General features: G+C 42.5%; 1 protein-coding gene across 5 annotated transcripts in view; it reads left to right on the top strand.

Moving 5' to 3' along the window:
* SEPTIN6 (septin 6) overlaps positions 1–20,035 on the top strand; it is an 81,517-nt gene that overhangs the window by 32,708 nt on the left and 28,774 nt on the right. For all 5 annotated transcript variants that reach the window (XM_073599329.1, XM_073599331.1, XM_073599327.1 and 2 more), the window contains exons 3-8: positions 4,041–4,236; positions 7,219–7,405; positions 12,109–12,270; positions 12,957–13,053; positions 14,030–14,198; positions 18,841–18,973. In XM_073599329.1, the coding sequence (XP_073455430.1) occupies positions 4,041–4,236; positions 7,219–7,405; positions 12,109–12,270; positions 12,957–13,053; positions 14,030–14,198; positions 18,841–18,973 (944 nt within the window). The remainder of the gene's footprint in view (positions 1–4,040; positions 4,237–7,218; positions 7,406–12,108; positions 12,271–12,956; positions 13,054–14,029; positions 14,199–18,840; positions 18,974–20,035) is intronic.

Genomic DNA, 20,035 nt, shown 5'->3' with positions numbered 1-20,035 from the left:
TGAGGTTTATTCCTCAAGGACGATCCTTTATATCACAGCTTTTAGTCTTTTTCTCACACCAGTGCAAGATCCAGACCAAGTTCTCAAACTAGAACAAGCAGCAGTAGCAGACTTAACTATGTGGGACAAGTTCCTCACCAGCTGGAACGGCATTTCAATGTTCATCCCGGCAGTGCCAGCTGAGCCACCATGGGTGGTCACTGATGTTGCAGCCTCCACTGGCTTCGCGGCCATTTTTCGGCCGCCACTGGTTCACCGAACCTTGGCCCCCAGAAATTCTCTTAAATTTATGCTTTCACCCAGTCTTCATCACTCTTCGAGCTATATCCCATAGTGGCAGATGCCCAGGTCTGGGGCCAAACTTGGACAGGACAGACAGTGCTCTTCTCCACGGGCAAATGGGCCACGGCCGACATCATCAATAAAGGTAGCTCCAAGTCACTCCCTATCATGTCCTTCCTGCACCGGCTCGTGCAGCTGTTACTCTGTCACCAGTTTAATATCTTCTGTAGGCATATTCCAGGCAAATGCAAAATCGCGGCTGATGTGCTGTCCTGTTTCAAACTTACTTTGTTTTTCCTGCAGGACCCTGGAGCCGACCCAAAAACTACGCGTGGTCATTGCTAACGATGGACTGAAGTTGCATCTCGCCAATGCAACCCAGCTCATTAACCACTCCTTGGCACGCAACACACTGAAGGCCTATCGCACTGCTTGCAACACTTACCGCAAGTTTTTGGCCTCTTGCCCCGGAGCAGAGATAGGCGACGTTAGACACGTCCTAGCCTTCATATCATATTTCTGCACGCAGCTGGACCCTTTCTCACAATACTATCAGGCTATACCTAGCCGGCAACCAGCATTTCTTTTCCTTACAGGACCCCAGTAAACCATCGGTATTCTCGGCTAATACAGTCAAGTCCCTCCTACAGGGCATACAGAAGCATTAACTCGTAGTCAGTGACAAACTCCTACCTATCACGAGTGCCCTCTTCAGGGACATGTCTGAAATCCTTACTCGTTCTTTGTTTTGGGGCTTTGCCCAGCCTAGTCACCCAAGCGGCCATCTACCAGGCCTTCTACGGTTTCCTACAACCTAATTAATTTACCATCGGTGGCTCCGGCAGTCAGACACTGCTCCGACGCCACCTGACTTGCTTTCCGAATCATTACACTCTTCATCTCACAGTCTGCAAAACGCAACAAACCGGCCCCGGGCTTGACATCAACCTGTTTCAGACTAACAACGCCTGGTGCCCAGTGATGGTGCTTGACTGACTACTGTCCCATCTACCCAGCAATCTGATGGTAGCTCGTTGCTACCTTTTCTAACCAGCCCCCTGAGTGGCAGCCAGTTTATCAAGCATGTCAGGATCCTCCTAAGTAACTTGGGCTTCAACCCCAGTCAGTTCTCTGGACATTCCTTCCAGATTGGAGCAGCCTCAGCTGCCTCCCAACAGGAAGTACCAGACCACCTAATCAAGAAACTAGGCCGATGGAAGTCCGCTTGTTTTGCCACATACATCCCAAATCCTCAGGAAGAAATGGCACAAGCCTTCACCAAGCTGGCTCAAGAACCACAAGAATCAAGAGATTTTCCCCTATCTGAGTCTTTTGCCCCCTTTTCTTGGCATACCGACCTGACCACCAAGGCACAATTCAGGTCTGTTTATGTTGTAAATCTTGTCGCGTGTTTGTGATCCACATCTCTCTTGGTCATAGGGCCACGACCATAAGAAGGCCAGTATGGTGGCCTGAATTTATGGGAGGAGCCCGGACGGTATTTAAGCAGCCCACTCACCCATGCTCTTTGTCGGTTTCAGTATATAATATTTTTATTATTATTATTATTATTATTATTATTATTATTATTATTATTATTATTATTATATTCTCCTCTATTCTAGAGTGGGAAAGGGATTTGTAGTTAATTAATTCCAAGTTGTAATGCCGCCGGGAGTTTGGGGTCAGCTTGGCACCATGTTACATCCTAAATATGGGTGTACTAGTGGAGTTAGCCTTTAAGCTTGTGCAGAATCTGTCATTCAAACGCAGATTTTGCATGGAATTCATGGTAAATGATAAGAATGCCGCCCATACCAGTGAGGGGAAAAGTATTTGACTCCCTGCTGATTTTGTACGTTTGCCCACTGACAAAGAAATTATCAGTCTGTAATTTTAATGGTAGGTTTATTTTAACAGTGATTTCCGGAAAACAACAAAAAATCCAGAACAACACATTTCAAAAAAAGTTATAAATTGATTCACATTTTAATGAGTGAAATAAGTATTTGACCCCTTCGCAAAACATGACTTCGTACTTGGTGGGAAAAACCCTTGTTGGCAATCGGAGGTCAGATGTATTTTGTAGTTGGCCACCAGGTTTGCACACTTCAGGAGGGATTTTGTCCTACCACTCTTTGCAGAACCTCTCCAAGTCATTAAGGTTTCGAGGCTGACGTTTGGTAACTCGAACCTTCAGCTCCCTCCACATATTTTCTATCGGATTAAGGTCTGGAGACTGACTAGGTCACTCCAGGACCTTAATGTGCTTCCTGAGCCACTTGTTTGTTACCTTGGACATGTGTTTTGGGTCATTGTCATGCTGGAATACCCATCCATGACCCATTTTTAATGCCCTGACTGGGGGATGGAGGTTCTCACCCTAGATTTGATGGTACGTGGGCCCTGTCCATTGTCCCTTTTGATGTAGTGAAGTTGTCCTGTCCCCTTAGCAGAAAAACATCCCCAAAGCATAATGTTTCCACCTCCATGTTTGACGGTGGGGGCGGTGTTCTTGGGGTTGTAGGCAGCATTCCTCCTCCTCCAAATATGGCGAGTTGAGTTGATGCCAAAGAGCGCTGCAGGATTTCAGTCCTTCACAGCGTAGTGTGTTACCAATTGTTTTCTTGGTGACCATGGTCCCAGCTGCCTTGAGATCATTGACAAGAGTCTCCCGTGTGTTGTTCTGGGCTGATTCCTCACTATTCTCATGATCATTGAAACTCCACGAGGTGAGATCTTGCATGGAGCCCAGACCGAGGGAGATTGACAGTTATTTTGTGTTTTTCCATTTGCGAATAATCGCACCGTTATCACCCTCTCGCCGAGCTGCTTGTCGATGGTCTTGTAGCCAATAACAGCTTTGTGCAGGTCTACAGTCTTGTCCCTGACATCATTGGACAGCTCTATGGTCTTGGCCGTGGACAGATGTCTTTTTTTATACAGGCAACAAGCTGAGATTAGGAGCACTCCCTTTAAGAGTGCTCCTAATCTCAGCTTGTTACCTGTATAGAAGACACCTGGGAGCCAGAAATTTTGCTGATTGATAGGGATCAAATACTTATTTCACTCAATAAAATGCAAATCAATGTATAACTTTTTTGACATGCGTTTTTCTGGATATTTTAGTTCTGTCTCTCTCTGTTAAAATAAACCTACCATTAAAATTATAGACTGATTATTTCCTTGTCAGTGTGCAAACGTACAAAATCACCAGGGGATCAATTTTCCTTTTACTGTACAGTGGTGGTCCGAGTACCACCCTTACAGACAGCTAAAAAGATAACTGTGTCATGCAGTTGACTGTGGCAAGTGGTGTTGGCCTTAGAACTATGCAGGCACAATCAAAATAGAGGTCAATCAAGTTTAAGGAAACTCTAGAAACCTCTGGAGGAACCCTGGTTGAAAATGGCTGGCCTACTGAAACCATTTTTCTTATGTTCAGTTTTGGCACAGAGAATTTATAGAAAACTCACAAGACGCTATCTGTCCACTACAAGTTTTTATCCATGAGAAATATATGAGGGGGTGTCGTATTGTTGCTACATGGAAAGCTCAAAGGACTTGGTCATACACCTTTTTATTATGTCTTCTTTTAGATTCTGGCTTCATGAATGGTGGTAACATCCTCTCACTACCACACTTAAACACAAAACCTTTCCTTTCTTCGCCAGCAGTAGTTTGTTCTTTATTGCTGCTGTAGGTATTGATTTAACTTTTTAATGTTGTTTGTTTTTTGTTTTTTTTTTGTCTTAAAGGTGAAACTGGTCTTGGAAAATCCACCCTTATGGATACATTGTTTAACACAACGTTTGAGGGGGAACAAAGTTCTCACTCCCAGCCTGGAGTTCAGCTGAAATCCTGCACTTATGATCTCACAGAGAGTAACGTACGTCTGAAAATGACTATAGTTAATTCCATAGGCTTTGGGGACCAAATTAATAAGGAAGACAGGTGAGTTTTATATAGATTATGTAATAAGGACTTGTCAATTGTATTTTTTATTTATTTTTTTTTAATTCAAAGTGAAAACCTAAGAACGATTCATATGGAATTAAGATGATCACAGTTCAAATGTTTGCAAGTGTTGGCTAGTTTTGGATTTTTTAATAAAGACTTTTTTTTTATTTAGGTGAAGTTTGGTCATTAAAATAAAACTCCAGCCAAAATGTCTACCTCCCATACATTGATGGGCACATCCTCTTGACCACAGATCAGTGGCCACAGGGTTGTAGTGCCACATGCAGGAGTGGGATGCTTCTAGTTCTGTATAGAGTTGAGAAGATTAACATCAAGCTTCATTTTTATCTGCGTCCTTGTTGGGGTGATTCATCCTCACCTGACCATTATCACCAGAACAAATAGTAGGAAATGCACACTTTAGAGTTGTCACTGGAGCAAGGGAGCAAGATACAAAGGGAACTCTGTCAGTGCAATTGTGTATGAGCATTTGGACATTAGCACTCTAAATGAGGTGGAAATTGTGATGGTGTCTCCCCCCCCCCCCTTCATCCATTCAGAGAAAGCCATGCATTCATTGAAAAAAAAAGAAAAGGTGAGATGATACCCCAAAATCTGGCAACCTTGGGTTTTTTAATCTTTGGCCCCGTAATTTTGAGGCTTCCTTTATGGAGCCTTAGCTGTCCTGTTTATACTTGTCGGTTGACTGTGCTCTTGGGACCGTGGCTGGTTCAATCTTTGGAACCATCCCTCTCCTTTTTACCCCCTTCCCCCACTACTTCTCTACCTTTTTCTCTTGTATATTATTACATTGCTGGATAATTTGCTGACTTTGCTTGGTCCTAGTTTTCCCCCAAGCCATGGTTGTGGTGGGCCATCCGAACGTCAGCTCTTTATCTTTTTTTTAACCTCTACTTTACCTAGGTTAGGTTGCTGAAAGCCATCATTTAATGGAATATCTTTGTTCATAATTTGATTGGCCTATTGTATACAGCTGTTGTTTGTTTTGACATATTAATTGCGTTTGATAATGTACCACTCCTTGCGTGGAAGCATTCCCTGTATATGATGGTCGTTATGTGGCTTTTTGTGATACTCTACTTAATAAAATATTTAAATATAAAAAAAAAAATTGCAAGGTGTTCTGTAAATGGTGGGTGTGACGAGGAAATGGCCCTCTGTGGTTGATTTACTAAAACTGAAGAGTGCAAAATTAGGTGCAGCTCTGCGTAGAAACCAATCAGCTTCCAGGTTGTGTTTTTGTTTTTTGTTTTTTGTTTTGGTCAAAGCTTAATTGAACAAGCTGAAGTTAGAAGTTGATTGACTACAGGGCTGCACCAGATTTTGCTCTCCAGTTTTAGTAAATTTACCCCAGAGGACCATGGTGATCACTGTAGAAGTACTGATTATCAGCTTCCACAGCAGTCTCACCTCCAGGTATGGAATATGTGTACTTACATTGATCCAAGCTGGACCAATGTAACTATGTAATAAAACCTTACCTGGAGTCCAACTTATAAATCTGTCACAGGTATCTGAATTTGTTTATAAAATTTCCTGCACAGCCGTATTTAGACCGGGAGATGAAAGGCTTCTTGATTCTTTTGCATAGTGCGGTCCATATACAGTGGCTCGAAAAAATATCATACCTCCTTGAAATTTTCCACATTTTGTCATATAACCAAAAACGTAAATGTATTTTATTGGGATTTTATGTGATAGACCAACACAAAGTGGCAGATAATTGTAAAGTGAAAGGAAAATGATAAATGGTTTTCAATTTTTTTACAAATATGTGAAAAGGGTGGTGTGCATTTGTATTCAGCCCCCTTTACTCTGCTACCCCTAACTAAAATCTAATGCCTTCAGAAGTCACCTAATTAGTAAATTCACTGTATACATGTAATGTTTTGTGCAACATTTACACATGTACAGGGACCCTATTGGCTGCAGCTGCTAGGGTCAATATCAACAATGTGTAACCTGTAGTAGTTGCTGATTACGCACTGTCCGTCTGAATCAGTCATTGAGTCACCCACCATGTATGGGCAGAATGACCTCGAGCAGTCATTTATGAATCTCTAATCTATTGGTGGCTTTCAAAAGTGTTTCTGAATGCTTTCTGCTTGTACACATGTAAGCATTAGCACAAACCTTTACATGCATACAGCAAAAATATGGATAAAATTACAGTTATGGATATTTTTTTTTAAGCAGCAATTTGAATGGGCCCATAGACGAGTGCACAGCTCGGTGCATAATCATACGCTGTTCACAGAGTATAGTGCGTCCATGTCAATAAGTCCTAAGAGGAGAGCACACAGATTTGATTTCATCAGTGGGCTACTGCTTTTTCATTGTCCAGTCAATGGAATGGAACAAGTAGGTGACCCCATGATATTCTTCGCTGTAATATAGAGAGTGTGCCACCCTCCTCTGTAATCGTTGCAGTGGAGATATGTTGATGAACAGAACCATGAATATTCAGATAAATAAGTTCACACATAAATTTTAGATGGGTATTTAGTGATTTGGCTGGAGTTCAATAATTGAGAAAACCCATAGCAGATATGTCATAGGTAGGTACTAATATGGTGTTATAAATGTAAAAATGTAATTTAACTTTCCTGTATAAACCTAACTGTATATTCATTGTACTAATGCATGCACTTCCAAGCCAAAAACAAAAATCCTGGAAGTCTGAAGTTGCTTATAGCAGCCAGTTGCTGCTTTTTGTTTTTTTTTTTTTTTGTTTTTTTTTCATCTGCCATACTGAAGCTGTAATGGGATCTGTTTTGGATATTGCCTTCATATTACGTCCTGTGACTTTTTATATTGGCCCCTCTATTTAGTGAACTTTGTGCAGTAAATCTTTAAGTGATTTCTACCAAACAGAGTGGACACAATATACATGTGACTAGGTTATAAAAGATCTTTTGTTTTAAATACCCACACACTTGTCCATTTTTATCTTAGTTACAAGTCCCTTGTCGAGTTCATTGACTCCCAGTATGAAGCCTACTTACAGGAAGAGCTGAAGATTAAGCGAGTTCTTCATAACTACCACGATTCTCGTATTCATGCATGCCTGTACTTCATTGCCCCCACTGGCCATTCCCTGAAATCTATAGACCTGGTCACTATGAAGAAACTGGACAGCAAGGTCAGTGTCGGAAAACGGGCTAAGGTTGCACAGCCGTCTCCTATTTAACATATTATTTTACAGGATTTATATAGTACCAATGCTTTACCAAATAAAGGAAGACCGTACAGTTACAATACATTTCCGTGCAAGAGGGTTCACAGGGCCCTGCTCATGTGCTAAAATATTAGCCATACATGTGTTGCCCACGTAGGAAAGTGGAACTACTGTAGATAAAATAAGGAGCACCTACATTTCTTTTTGGTTTAGCCATTTTTACTGTATATCTAAACCGTTATTACAGATCTGGGCATGTGATGTTTTATCTCAAGCTTAGGCAGTGACCATATTCATGGTTACATATAACTGGGCTAGCTAATCCAGTATGCCTGATTATGACCTCCTAATGTTAAAGACTATCATTCTGCAAATACACTTTTGTTGGTTATGGTCACATCGGGCTAAATATCTGTGCAATTCATACTTTGTGTGGAGCTTTTTTACAGAAAAAAATGGCTGAGTTTTTCTGCATGCGTTCTGCAAAGAAACGTTTTTTTTTTTTCTTTTACGTGCCTGTGCACACCACAACACTGTATCATGTGCAGATTTTTTGTTTTTGCGCCGGAATCTGCAACATGTGGTATGGTGTGAACAGGACACATAGCAGTTTTCTTTGTGTCCTTGCTGAGACGTACCTAATAAATATGCATGTCTCTGCACATGATGTGATCAAGCCTATGCAAGTCAAATGTATGGTTTTTTTTTTTTTTTTTTATGCATCTGTGAATTTTTTTTATGCACAGATGGTGTGAACGAGGCCTTTAAAGTGGTTCTAAAGACTTGGTGTTTTTTACCTTAATGCAGGGGTGTCCAAACTTTTTTCAAAGAGGGTCAAATTTGATGAAGTGAACATGTTTGAGGGACGACCATTTTGCCTGACATTCTTTGAACCATTAAAATTAAAAGCAATTAACTACTTTATGCAAAGTTTAGTGCAAGCGGTATTCTTTTCATTTCGACACATGGATGACAAATCTAAACACGTGTTAATTCCCCCTGCCTTTCATATCTGAAGGCCAGATGGAAAAAAAATCCAGGAAACTGAAATATATGTCAGGAACATTGTACAGTACATATTATTGGTAATAAAGGTTGTCTGTCAACCTTTAAGTTCAAAAAATATGAACACGAACATAACACCAAGTTATACATGTGTCCAAATATATTTATAACTGATTTAGACCAACTGACAATAACTGAGATTTTACAATGTATTCATCCAGAGGCGTAACTAGAATCTTCAGGGCCCTGGTGCAAGAAACCATGAAGGGCCCCCACCAGGGGTGTTGCTAGATCTACAAAAGATCTCGGGCTAGAGCCCATAGCAGCGAAGTAAAGAAAGTCATACGCTTGGGCGGGCATATACATGTATATAGAATGCATTGTGTGTGTATATGTGTGCATATGTATATGTGTATATATGTATGTATATATATATATATATATATATATATATATGTGTATATATATGTATGTATGTATGTATATATATATATATATATATATATATATATATATATATATATATCTCTCTATCTCATTAGTAGATTCCCCCCCCCCCCTTATATCAGGGTCCCCAGAGAGCCTCCTCTTCAGGGTCCCCAGAGAGCCTCCCCCTTACCTCAGGGTCCCCAGCGAGCCCCCCCTCTAACATCAGGGTCCCCAGAGAGCCCCTTCCTTAACATCAGGGTCCCCAGAGAGTCCCCCCTCCCTCTCTTTCCAGAGGTTCCCCTGTACCTGGCTGGTCTCAGCTGTGCACCTTGGACCCCCAGCACATATCTGTACCTCCCCTCCCCCACCTGGGGAGAGGTGGGAGGCAGCGATTGGTAGCTCTATGGTGTGGGTGGTGAGACCTTCCTGGGGCTTGTAGTTCTCTCCCTGAGTCTATACACTGGAAAGGGGAGGGGCCTCTGACCCGGGCATGTATCAGCAACATTGTAGAAGCAGAGCGACTCACTGAAGAGTGAAGGTGATACATGCCCAGGTCGGGGGCCCCTTCCTTCTCCAGTGGATACAGTAGGAGAGAGAACTACAAGCCCCAGGGAGATTCAGCAGCTTGCGGGCACCATAGAGCTGCCGATCGCGGCCTCCCACATCCCTCCCGTGCATGTTAAACTGACAGCCAGGGGTGCAGGGGGAGATGCCGGGTCTTGCCCCCCCACAACGGCAGAACGTCAGGGCCCAGTCGCAAGTGCGACTGCAGCGACCCCTATAGTTCCGCCACTATATTCATCTCATTTTGAAAAAAAACTTGCCTGCACACTGCTGTGTGTGGTGAAGAGTCTAAAGCCTCGTACACATGGTATGATTGTTGGCAGGGGATTGTCTGTTGACAGACTGTTGTCCTAAAATATTACCATTAGTATGCTCCTTTTGACAATTGTTGTCCAACTTTCGGCCAACAAATGTTGCATGACAGGCTAGTAAATTTTCGGCAGACAATGGTTTGACGTCAGATTTTCGTATGGTCAGTACACAAATCCGTCACAAAAAAGTCAAAAGTACAAACACGTATGCTCCTAATCGATGTTCGCCACACACAAAATGAGCAGAAGGGGCATAAAAGGTGGCACGCAAGAGCTGAAATTCCTTGTAGTACGTCACTAAGTTCACGTGTGTTGCACGACAATTGTGTACCGTTAGTATGCAAGATAAGATCCTGGCACACGCCCTTTTGACAAAAATCAGACGCTCAGTTGGCCAACAACCGTACCGTGTGTGTGAAGCTTTAGGACAGGCATGTCCAAAGTCTGGCCCGCGGGCCAATCCCGGTCCGCGTTCCGGTTTTGAACGGCCCGCCTGGTTTTTCGGACATGTATATCTTTTGTGGCCCCCAACGATCTCCCAGCGCCGGGGCCACAAAAGATATATATGCTGGCTGCCTTGGAGGGGACAGGGAGGAGGTGGGACGAGTGTACACACAGGAGAATTTCCTGTTTACACTGCAGCCTCTGTAATAGGAAGTCCCATCTCCTGCGCTGCCATTGGACGACTGTTCTGTCCGTCATAGGAGGTGGGACTTTGTATTAAAGAGGCCGCTGAGAAAACAGGAGTTTTTCCTATATGTAATCTTTTGGCGCTCGTCCCGCCCCCCCCTCCCTGTCCCCCCTGAGGCTGCTGTTGGATGAGCATCAATCAGGCTGCACTGATGGCAGTGGTGGGTGCTGCATTCCTGGCAATGGTGGGGCTGCACTCATGTCAATGGGGGTGCTGCACGCATGGCACTTGTGAGGCTGCAGATGGGCACTAACCCTTATTTTGCTTCACAGTTTGGATTACATTTACAATTTTTAAGATTTTTTTTTTTTTTTTCCTGAAACTTCCCTCTTAAAGTGAAGGTGCGTGTTATACGCCAATAAATGCGGTATATCCAAATAACATGCCCAAGCTCCTCTCTTTACTCACACACACAGTCACAAAGGCAAGAGAATTCTTGTTGGGCAGTGTAGTGCTCGAACGAACACACGTAGACCGAATTTTAATGGTTCAAAGAATGTCAGGCAAACTGGTCGGACCTCACGCATGTTCACTTCATTAAATCTGGCCCTCTTTGAAAAAAGTTTGGGCACCCCTGCTTTAGGATGAGTTTGGGCGTGTTATTTGGAGATTATATATCTATCTCTTTTGTGGCCCCAACGAATCCCCGAGCGCCGCTCAGGAAGGACTAAGGATGAGCTCGGGCATATTCACGAGTCCCACGTGCCTGAGCCCGCTGGGAAGCTGGCAGCGCCAATCACAGGCACTGAGATATTTCCCGATCTCTGCAGCTGCGGACCAAGAAGTGCCTGTGATTAGCACTGCACGCTGTCAGCTTCCCGGTGGACTCGGGCACGTGTAGTTGTAAAAACGCCCGAGCGCATCCTTAGTCCTGAGTGGCACTCGGGGATTCGTTGAGGGCAACAAAAGAGAGATAGATATCTATCTATTATATTATAATATATAAATTATTATATTCTCTATCTATCCAAATTACCAGTCGGGCCGTATTAAAACGGAACACGGGCCGGACTTTGGACATGCCTGATCTAAAGATTTTTAGCTAGAGAGCTCAGTATAATCTCTCTGTCTCTGAATTAAAATATCATCAGGACAGGAAGTGCATTGCATTCTAGGTGTTGGATGGCTCATAGACTTGCATTGTGCAAAGCGCAACCATCGTGTAGCATTGTATAGCAGAATTCAGATATGGATACACTGTACATACACATATAATTATAGTGTGTTTTTTTTTTTTTAAACTGTAACGCACATCAGTAAGATTTACTGATCACCAGATGAATATCAGAGGAGCTTTTAGGATGTACCCGGTGCCTAGTCTCTATTATGAGATGGAATTCTAGGCGTTTGGGTCTTCTCACAGGATGGTGCCCTCTCACCACAGAGATTATATATAGCATAAGCTGTCTATCATTCAGCTTGGTTGCTTCCTTCAGATTTCATAGTAAGCACTGGTTAGGGGTCACAATTTTATTAATTGCTTTGTTATTACAGTGTTGAGCAATTTAATTTGAAAAAAGCATGATTGTTTGTTTTGTTTTTTTCTTAAATCCAATCATCCATCACATTCAAACAAGCCCTTTACCAGGCTCCATGATTGTACATACGTGGTAAAGGCCGGCACATAAAAGATACTAAACTGTGGTGTATTTCATTTTCCTCTGCAGGTTAACATCATTCCTATCATTGCAAAGTCAGACTCCATTTCTAAAAATGAGCTAACTAAATTTAAGATTAAAATCACGAGTGAGTTGGTCAGTAATGGTGTGCAGATCTATCAGTTTCCCACGGATGATGAAACTGTGGCAGAAATTAATGGAACAATGAATGTAAGTGTTCTGCAGACTATATTCTTTGATAAACTTTTACATTTACCTTGTCACGAAGAATGTAAATATTTAAAAATGAACCTGAATAAAATTTTGTATATATTCTAGTTTTATGAATTAATGTTTGCATTGTTTTGTTGTTGCCATTTAAAGCAGAACTTTACTGCATCTGAGAACTACAAATCAAAAACTCTAGTTAATTTATTTTTAATATTCAAAGCAAACTACCCCATCCATCCATGTTTCGATTCTTCTTTTTTTGTTGTTGAGAAATCACTTTGAAAAACAACCACCTAGCATTTATGGCTGTGGCCATCTTGAGTAAGGGCAAATGATACATGTAGCATTTACTTCCTGAAATCCATCTGCCCTTAGCTGAACCATGCATGCAGGAGTGTTCTTAGTTGAGAAAGCCCCTCTTCCTCTCCTTCCATCCTGAGAACTCCTGGGTTACTTAAAAAGTAACCCAGTTGTTGACCCTCCTGAAGACTCCTGGTATGTATGACATCATTTGCCTAGGCAAGAAACCAGGAAGTAACTGAAGACCCGTAACAAAAAAATGTTTAAAACAAGTAAATATGACATACTTTCCTATCTACTTACTAATGCTAGCAGCATGAGGATTAAAAATAATCAGTGTTGATGGAGAGAGTGAAGTTCCACTTTAACACTTTTGGTTTCTGCAGGCTCACTTACCGTTTGCAGTTGTTGGGAGCACAGAGGAAGCCAAAATTGGAAACAAAATGATGAAGGTCCGGCAATACCCATGGGGCACTGTTCAAGGTATTTGGTTGACTATTTGTTTATTTTTCAAGTCTATAGACTTTTGCTGGTTGTGCCTGAATCCTCTCTTTTCCACATGGAAATATTCCCTTTCGTGGCTCTGAATAAGTAACCTGCTACTGTAGACAATTGGCAACCTGATGCAAACTAATGCTGATTAGTTTGTAATGGTGTAACTTCAGACAAAGCCCAAGAAAAAGTATTCAAATTTTAATGTGTTCCTAAAAAAAAAAATATATATATATATATATATATATATATATATATATATATATATATATATATATATATATATATATATATATATATATATATATATATATATATATATATATATATATATATATATATATATATAAAATCTCTATCAAAAATGTTGTTATTATTAGCTTACCGATTTTCTTATGTTATTGCTGCATTTGTTTTTATTTTTAGGCTTTCATTCCTTTTTTATTTTTTTTTTTTTAATGTATTTATTTTTCACCTGGTGATCAGGCCATTAAGTCTGTTTTTCAGAGGGTTGAGAAAAACCACTAACCGAGGTGCTTAAAATCCGATTTTATTTATGTAAAACACTTTCTTCCAAAAGGGAAAAAAAAAACTGTAGCTGTAACTGCTTAAAAAGTATTTGCTGGAGTTGGGCTCCAGTTTGTTAGTGTATCTAAATATGCTAGTACATCTAACACTACCCTCCCCCCGGACTGGAAATTCTGCTGTCCAAAGATGTCTCTGTTGATTCTTTGTTGAATGTAGGCATCCTAATAGGGTAAGTGTTACTGGGCAGATCACCAGGTGAAAACAGAGGGAAAAAGCTTAAAAAAACAAACAAATGCAGCCACCACCTGTACGGATTGGTAAACTACAAAATATTTTTGTTTTTGATCCCACTTTAAAGTTGTAGCACATTGCTTGCTATTTGACAGAGACCTACTTGTGTACATCTAAACTTCTTACTGCAGTCTTTCTTTTCTTCCAGTTGAAAATGAATCGCACTGTGACTTTGTAAAGTTACGAGAAATGCTTATACGGGTGAACATGGAAGATCTACGGGAACAGACACACACGCATCATTATGAGTTGTACCGACGGTGCAAGATGGATGAAATGGGCTTCAAAGACACCGACCCTGACTGTAAACCATTCAGGTATTGATATTTTTACAAAAAAATAATTTCTAGCAACCATTAAAGTGTTACTAAACCCCCAACAGTAAAATCAGTCTGTATATGCAGCATAGCATGCTTGTTATACTCACTGTGGAACTTCAGGGGTTAATCCTCTGCATTGTGTAAAAAGACTGTTTTTATCCTGTATGCACAGATTCCTCCCTCCTGCACTGTCTATCTGGGGAAAGCCAGCTAACACAGGCTGAGTAGCCAACCTGCACATGCTCAGTTGTGTCTTTTATGCTGGAGAGAATAATTACTTGTTCTCAGAGCCAGCCAGGTCACATGATATTGACATCACACATGTGGGCGTGTATATAGGCACTGGAGAAACTGCAGTTTATCACTGACCGTGTTGTACATGTCAGCCAAAAAGGTATATAGTGGCAATATTTTATTGTAAAAAAGATTTATAAGAGCCCTTGCACACTGGGGAGGTTTGCAGGCGCTATTGCGCTAATAATAGCGCCTGCAAACCGCCCCGAAAGTGCCGCTGCTGTCATCCCAGTGTGCAAGCCCCGAGGGCTTGCACACTGGAGCGATGCGCTGGCAGGACGGTAAAAAAAGTCCTGCCAGCAGCATCTTAGGAGCGGTGTGTGTATACCGCTCCTTTACCGCTCCTGCCCATTGAAATCAATGGGACGGCGCGGCTATACCGCCGGCAAAGCGCCTCTGCAGAGGCGCTTTGCGGTGGTATTTAACCCTTTCTCGGCCTCTAGCGGGGGGTAAAACCGCCCCGCTAGCGGCCGCATACCGACGGTAAAACGCCGCTAATAATAGCGGCGTTTTACCGCCGACGCCGCCCCCCGCCCCAGTGTGCAAGGGCTCTAAGCTGTGGGTGCTGTGGGTGGGGCAGTTTAACTATTTTCATATTACTGGGTTTAGTAACACTTTAACTGCTTGCTGCCCGCCCACTGTCAAATGACGGCTGGACGGTGCAGCTCTCATTCTGGGACGACATCATATGATAGTGTCCCAAAATGGCCACTCTCGCACGCCCACGGGGGCGTACAGCACGGCGTTCTCGGCCGCGCCATGTTGCTAGGACACGGCGCGACCCCAATCTCTGTAAAGAGCCGGGTCCGTGTCCAATCACAGCCGGTCACATGTAAACACAGAGATGCCGGTAATTGGCTCTCCTTGCCTCACACTGACAGAGTGTGTGGTGAGGAGAGCCGGTCAGCGGCATCTCCACGCAGGGGGACATCTAGGAATGTGATCAGGGCACTGATCATCAATGCCCTGATTACAATATAGTGTTACCAATCAATGCCCACTATTTCCTACCAATGCCAGCAATCAGTGCCCACAAGTGCCACTAATCAGTTCCCATTAGCAATGCCAATCAGTGCTGCCCATCAATGCTTATCACTGCTGTCGATCAATGCCCATCAGTGCCTATCTGTGCCACCTATCCGCGCCGCCTATCAGTGCCACCTATTGTTGCCCATAAGTGCGGCATATTAGTGCCTCCTCATCAGTGCCACCTAATCAGTGCCCATAAGTGCCACCTCATCAATGCCTACCAGTTCAGCCTATCAGCGCACAGTGAAGGCGAAAAATGACTTAGTTACAAAATTTACTGACAGAAAAAAAGTAAAAATATTTTCAACATTTTTGGTCTTTTTTTTTTGTAAAAAATAAAAAACCCAGCAGTGAATAAATACCACCAAAAGAAAGCTCTATTTGTGTGTTGAAAATAATAAAAAAAAATGTTTGGGTACAGTGTTGTATGACCACACAATTGTCATTCAAATGCCACAGCACTGAGAGCTGAAAAATGGCTTGGGCAGGAAGGGGGTGCAAGTGCCCTGTAGGCAAGTGGTTAAAGAGGTGGAGATCTACCTAAACAACTTGGGAGAAGTCAAAGATCTCAGGGCACCGTGTTGCCCAATGTCACCTCCTCACACATGATTTAAACCTCTAATTGCCATACTACGTGTTTCAGTTGCGTGCATTGCACTGCAATCATGGGTTTAAATCAGGTGGTGAGGAGGCAACATATTTCCTCCTCACCACCTGTCAAATACTCAGATCACTTTTCAGAGGAACAGCAGTGCCTGCTGCACTTGGGAATGAGCCCTTAGTTGCATTCCGCAGCAGCACCCTTAGGGCTCGTTCACATGTAACGTTGGGGGTGGTAAAACCCTGCGGTTGAGTTTACCACCCCCAATACCTACCCCAACAGCTAAAGGTGTACACATGCTGCAGCCGGAATTAAGCCCCCTGTTTTTTTTTTTTTTTTTGGTAGGTGCTGCCACCTGCCAAATGTGGCCGCTCTGCAAGCGCCCCGTAGCTGCATGCTTCTGCAGGGTCCAAGGATTTAAAGCAGATGGTGAGAAAGCAACACAACACTGCCTGCTTTAACCCCTTGTTTGCTGTATGGAACAAGCTGGCAGGCAATGGAAGCTGGTGCAGTTGGGGCGGTGGGAGCGGGAATGGTAAAGATAGATGGCGTGTGGGAGATAGACGGCAGTGGGTGCGGTTGGGGTGGGGGTGGTAAAAACACATCTTAAGCAATTACGGACCACCCGCCGTCGTTTTACGACGCTACTTTGACATAAATTTCTTTTTTTTTTTTCTCTTTTTTTTTTTTTTTTTTTTATTGCATTTTAGTGTAAATATGAGATCTGAGGTCTTTTTGACCCCAGATCTCATATTTAAGAGGACCTGTCATGCTTTTTTCTATTACAAGGGATGTTTACATTCCTTGTAATAGGAATAAAAATGACACAATTTTTAATTTTTTTAATTTTTTTTTTTTTTAAAGAACAGTGTAAAAAATAAAAGGTAAAATAAATAAGAAAAAAAAATAAAAGTTTTTAAACGCGCCCCGTCCCGCCGAGCTCGTGTGCAGAACCGAACGCATAGGTGAGCAGCTCCCGCATATGAAAACTGTGTTCAAACCACACATGTGAGGTATCACCAAGATCGGTAGAGCGAGAGCAATAATTATAGCCCTAGACCTCTTCTGTAAGTCTAAACATGCAACCTGTAGAATTTTTTAAACGTCGCCTATGGAGATTTTTAAGGGTAAAAGTTTGTCACCATTCCACAAGCAGGCGCATTTTTGAAGCGTGACATGTTGGGTATCAATTTACTCTGCGTAACATTATCTTTCACAATATAAAAAAAATTGGGCTAACTTTACTGTTGTGTTATTTTTTAACTCAGTGTTTTTTTTCCAAAAAAATGTGCCTGTAAGAGCGCTGCACAAATACGACAGAAAGTATTGCAATGACCGCCATTTTATTCTGTAGGATGTTAGAAAAAAATATATATAATGTTTGGGGGTTCTAAGTAATTTTCTAGCAAAAAAAAACTGTTTTTAACTTGTAAACACCAAATCTCAGAAAGAGGCCTAAAGTGGTTAACTATGCGGTTTTACCACCCCCCAATACTGTCTTTACATGCACATGAACTTTAATGGCATCCCAGCCTTGGTCTGTAGGGTTCAATATTGAGTTGGCCCAACCTTTGCAGCTATAACAGCTTCAACTCTTCTGGGAAGGCAGTCCACAAGGTTTAGGAGTGTCTGTATTCCCACAGAAGGGACAGAATATTTATTTATATTTCTCATCCAACATCCGTGTCAAACATTCGTGTTTGACACGGATGTTGGATGAGAATGCCTGGTTCGCAGTTTCCACTCTTATTCATCCCAAAGGTGTTCTATAGGGTTGAGGTCAGGACTCTGTGCAGGCCATTCAAGTTCCTCCACCCCAAACTCTCTCATCCATGTCTTTATGGACCTTGCTTTGTGCACTGGTGAGCAGTCATGTTAGAACAGGAAGGGGCCATCCCCAAACTGTTCCCACAAAGTTTAGAGCCTGAAATTGTCTGAAATGTCTTGGTATGCTGAAGCCTTAAGAGTTCCCTTAACTGGAACTAAGGGGCCAGGCCCAACCCCTGAAAAACAACCCCACACCATAATCCCCCCCCCCCCCCCCCCCCCTCCACCAAATGATTTGGACCAGTGCACAAAGCAAGGTCCATAAAGGCATGGATAAGGAGTTTAAAGTGGAGGAACTTGACTGGCCTACACAAAGTCCTGACCTCAACCCGATAGAACACCTTTGGGATGAATTAAAGCAGAGACTGAGAGCTAGGCATTCTCATCCAACATCAGTGCCTGATCTCACAAATGCGCTTCTGGAAGAACGGTCAAACATTCCCATAGACACACTTCTAAACCTTGTGGACAGCCTTCCCAGAAGAGTTGAAGCTGTTATAGCTGCAAAGGGTGGGCCAATTCATTATTGAACCCTACGAACTGGGATGCCATTAAAGTTCATGTGCGGTTTAAAGGCAGGCGTCCCAATACTTTTGGTAATATAGTGTAGATGGCAATGTAGTTAGAAATATAAATAAATATTCTGTCCCCTGTAAGGTATCCTGTTCTTTTGTATGGCATTACCCTCGATTTTAGGTCCCAGTGTTAAGGTACTGAGTGCAATATATAAATTACATTCTTGTTTCAGAAAGCACAAACTACGCAAATTGGGGTGTATCTGGGCATACACCAGCTGAACACATTTTTTGGTAGGCCTGCTATACCTGGACTTAACCCATCCTGTTTTAAAACATTGCATACAAATGTTATTTATTTTTCTGTATTTAGCTTACAAGAGACATATGAAGCAAAAAGAAATGAGTTTCTGGGTGAATTACAGAAGAAAGAGGAAGAAATGAGACAAATGTTTGTGCAAAGGGTTAAAGAGAAGGAAGCCGAATTAAAAGAAGCAGAAAAAGAGGTACTTGTTTGACTTAAAACATCATAATTACATGTGCAGACAAACTTTGTTTTTGTAAGGAAAACCCCACATCAGTCTGAAAACTCATGGCTTGAATCCTCTGAATAAAAACCCAGGATTTGGAGTTGTGACGGTGGTGAAGAAGCAGTTGCACACTTGTGAAGTCATCACTCTGTTAACTTATGCGCAAGTATCAGCGCCCTGGTAGATCATTGAGAACTACAAACCAACAGTTGCACAGGTTATTAGTACTTGTAGTTCTCACATTTTTACAGAAGTCTGTGAATGAATGACGCAGCCGGGTGGGTGTAGCCCCGAACAGCCATGTTTTGTTTTCCTAAATTGTGACCACAAGTGCGCGAAGAAGATCCTCCGCTCCCTGTCACAGCGGGGGATTGGGGGGGGGGGGGGTGCGGGGGCTGCTGTAACAGTAAAATGTTACATCTTCCACCCTGAATATGGGTGTAACATGCTATGAACATAACTTCTCAGTTTCATTCTTTTTTTTCAATAAACCGGCATGTCCAAAGTCCGGTCCGCGGGCCAATTGTGGCCCGTGTTCTGTTTTAACACAGCCCCACTGGTAATTTTGGATATATATCTTTTGTGGCCCCCAACAAATCCCCGAGCACCGCTCAGGACTAAGGATGAGCTCGGGCGTGGTAACAACTCCACATGCCCGAGCCCGCCGGGAAGCTGACAGCGTGCATTGCCAATCACAGGCACCGAGACATTTCCCGGTCCGCAGTTGCAGAGATCAGGAAATGTCTCAGTGCCTGTGATTGGCACTGTCAGCTTCACAACTCCACGTGCTCGAGCCTGCCGGGAACACGCCCAAGCTCATCCTGAGTACTGAGCGGCATTCGGGGATTCGTTGGGGGCCACAAAAGAGATATCTATCTAGAGATAGATATCTCTTTTGTGGCCCCCAACTAATCCCCGAGCGCCACTAAGGATGAGCTTGGGCGTGTTATTTGAAATATATATATATATATGTGTGTGTATATATGTATGTATGTATGTACAGTGTGTGTGTGTATGTATATATGTGTGTGTGTGTAT

The sequence above is a fragment of the Aquarana catesbeiana genome, linkage group LG09 (assembly GCF_042186555.1).
Source record: "Aquarana catesbeiana isolate 2022-GZ linkage group LG09, ASM4218655v1, whole genome shotgun sequence".
In the NCBI taxonomy this organism is placed as follows: domain Eukaryota; kingdom Metazoa; phylum Chordata; class Amphibia; order Anura; family Ranidae; genus Aquarana; species Aquarana catesbeiana.
This window is presented reverse-complemented; position numbering and strand designations above follow the sequence as displayed.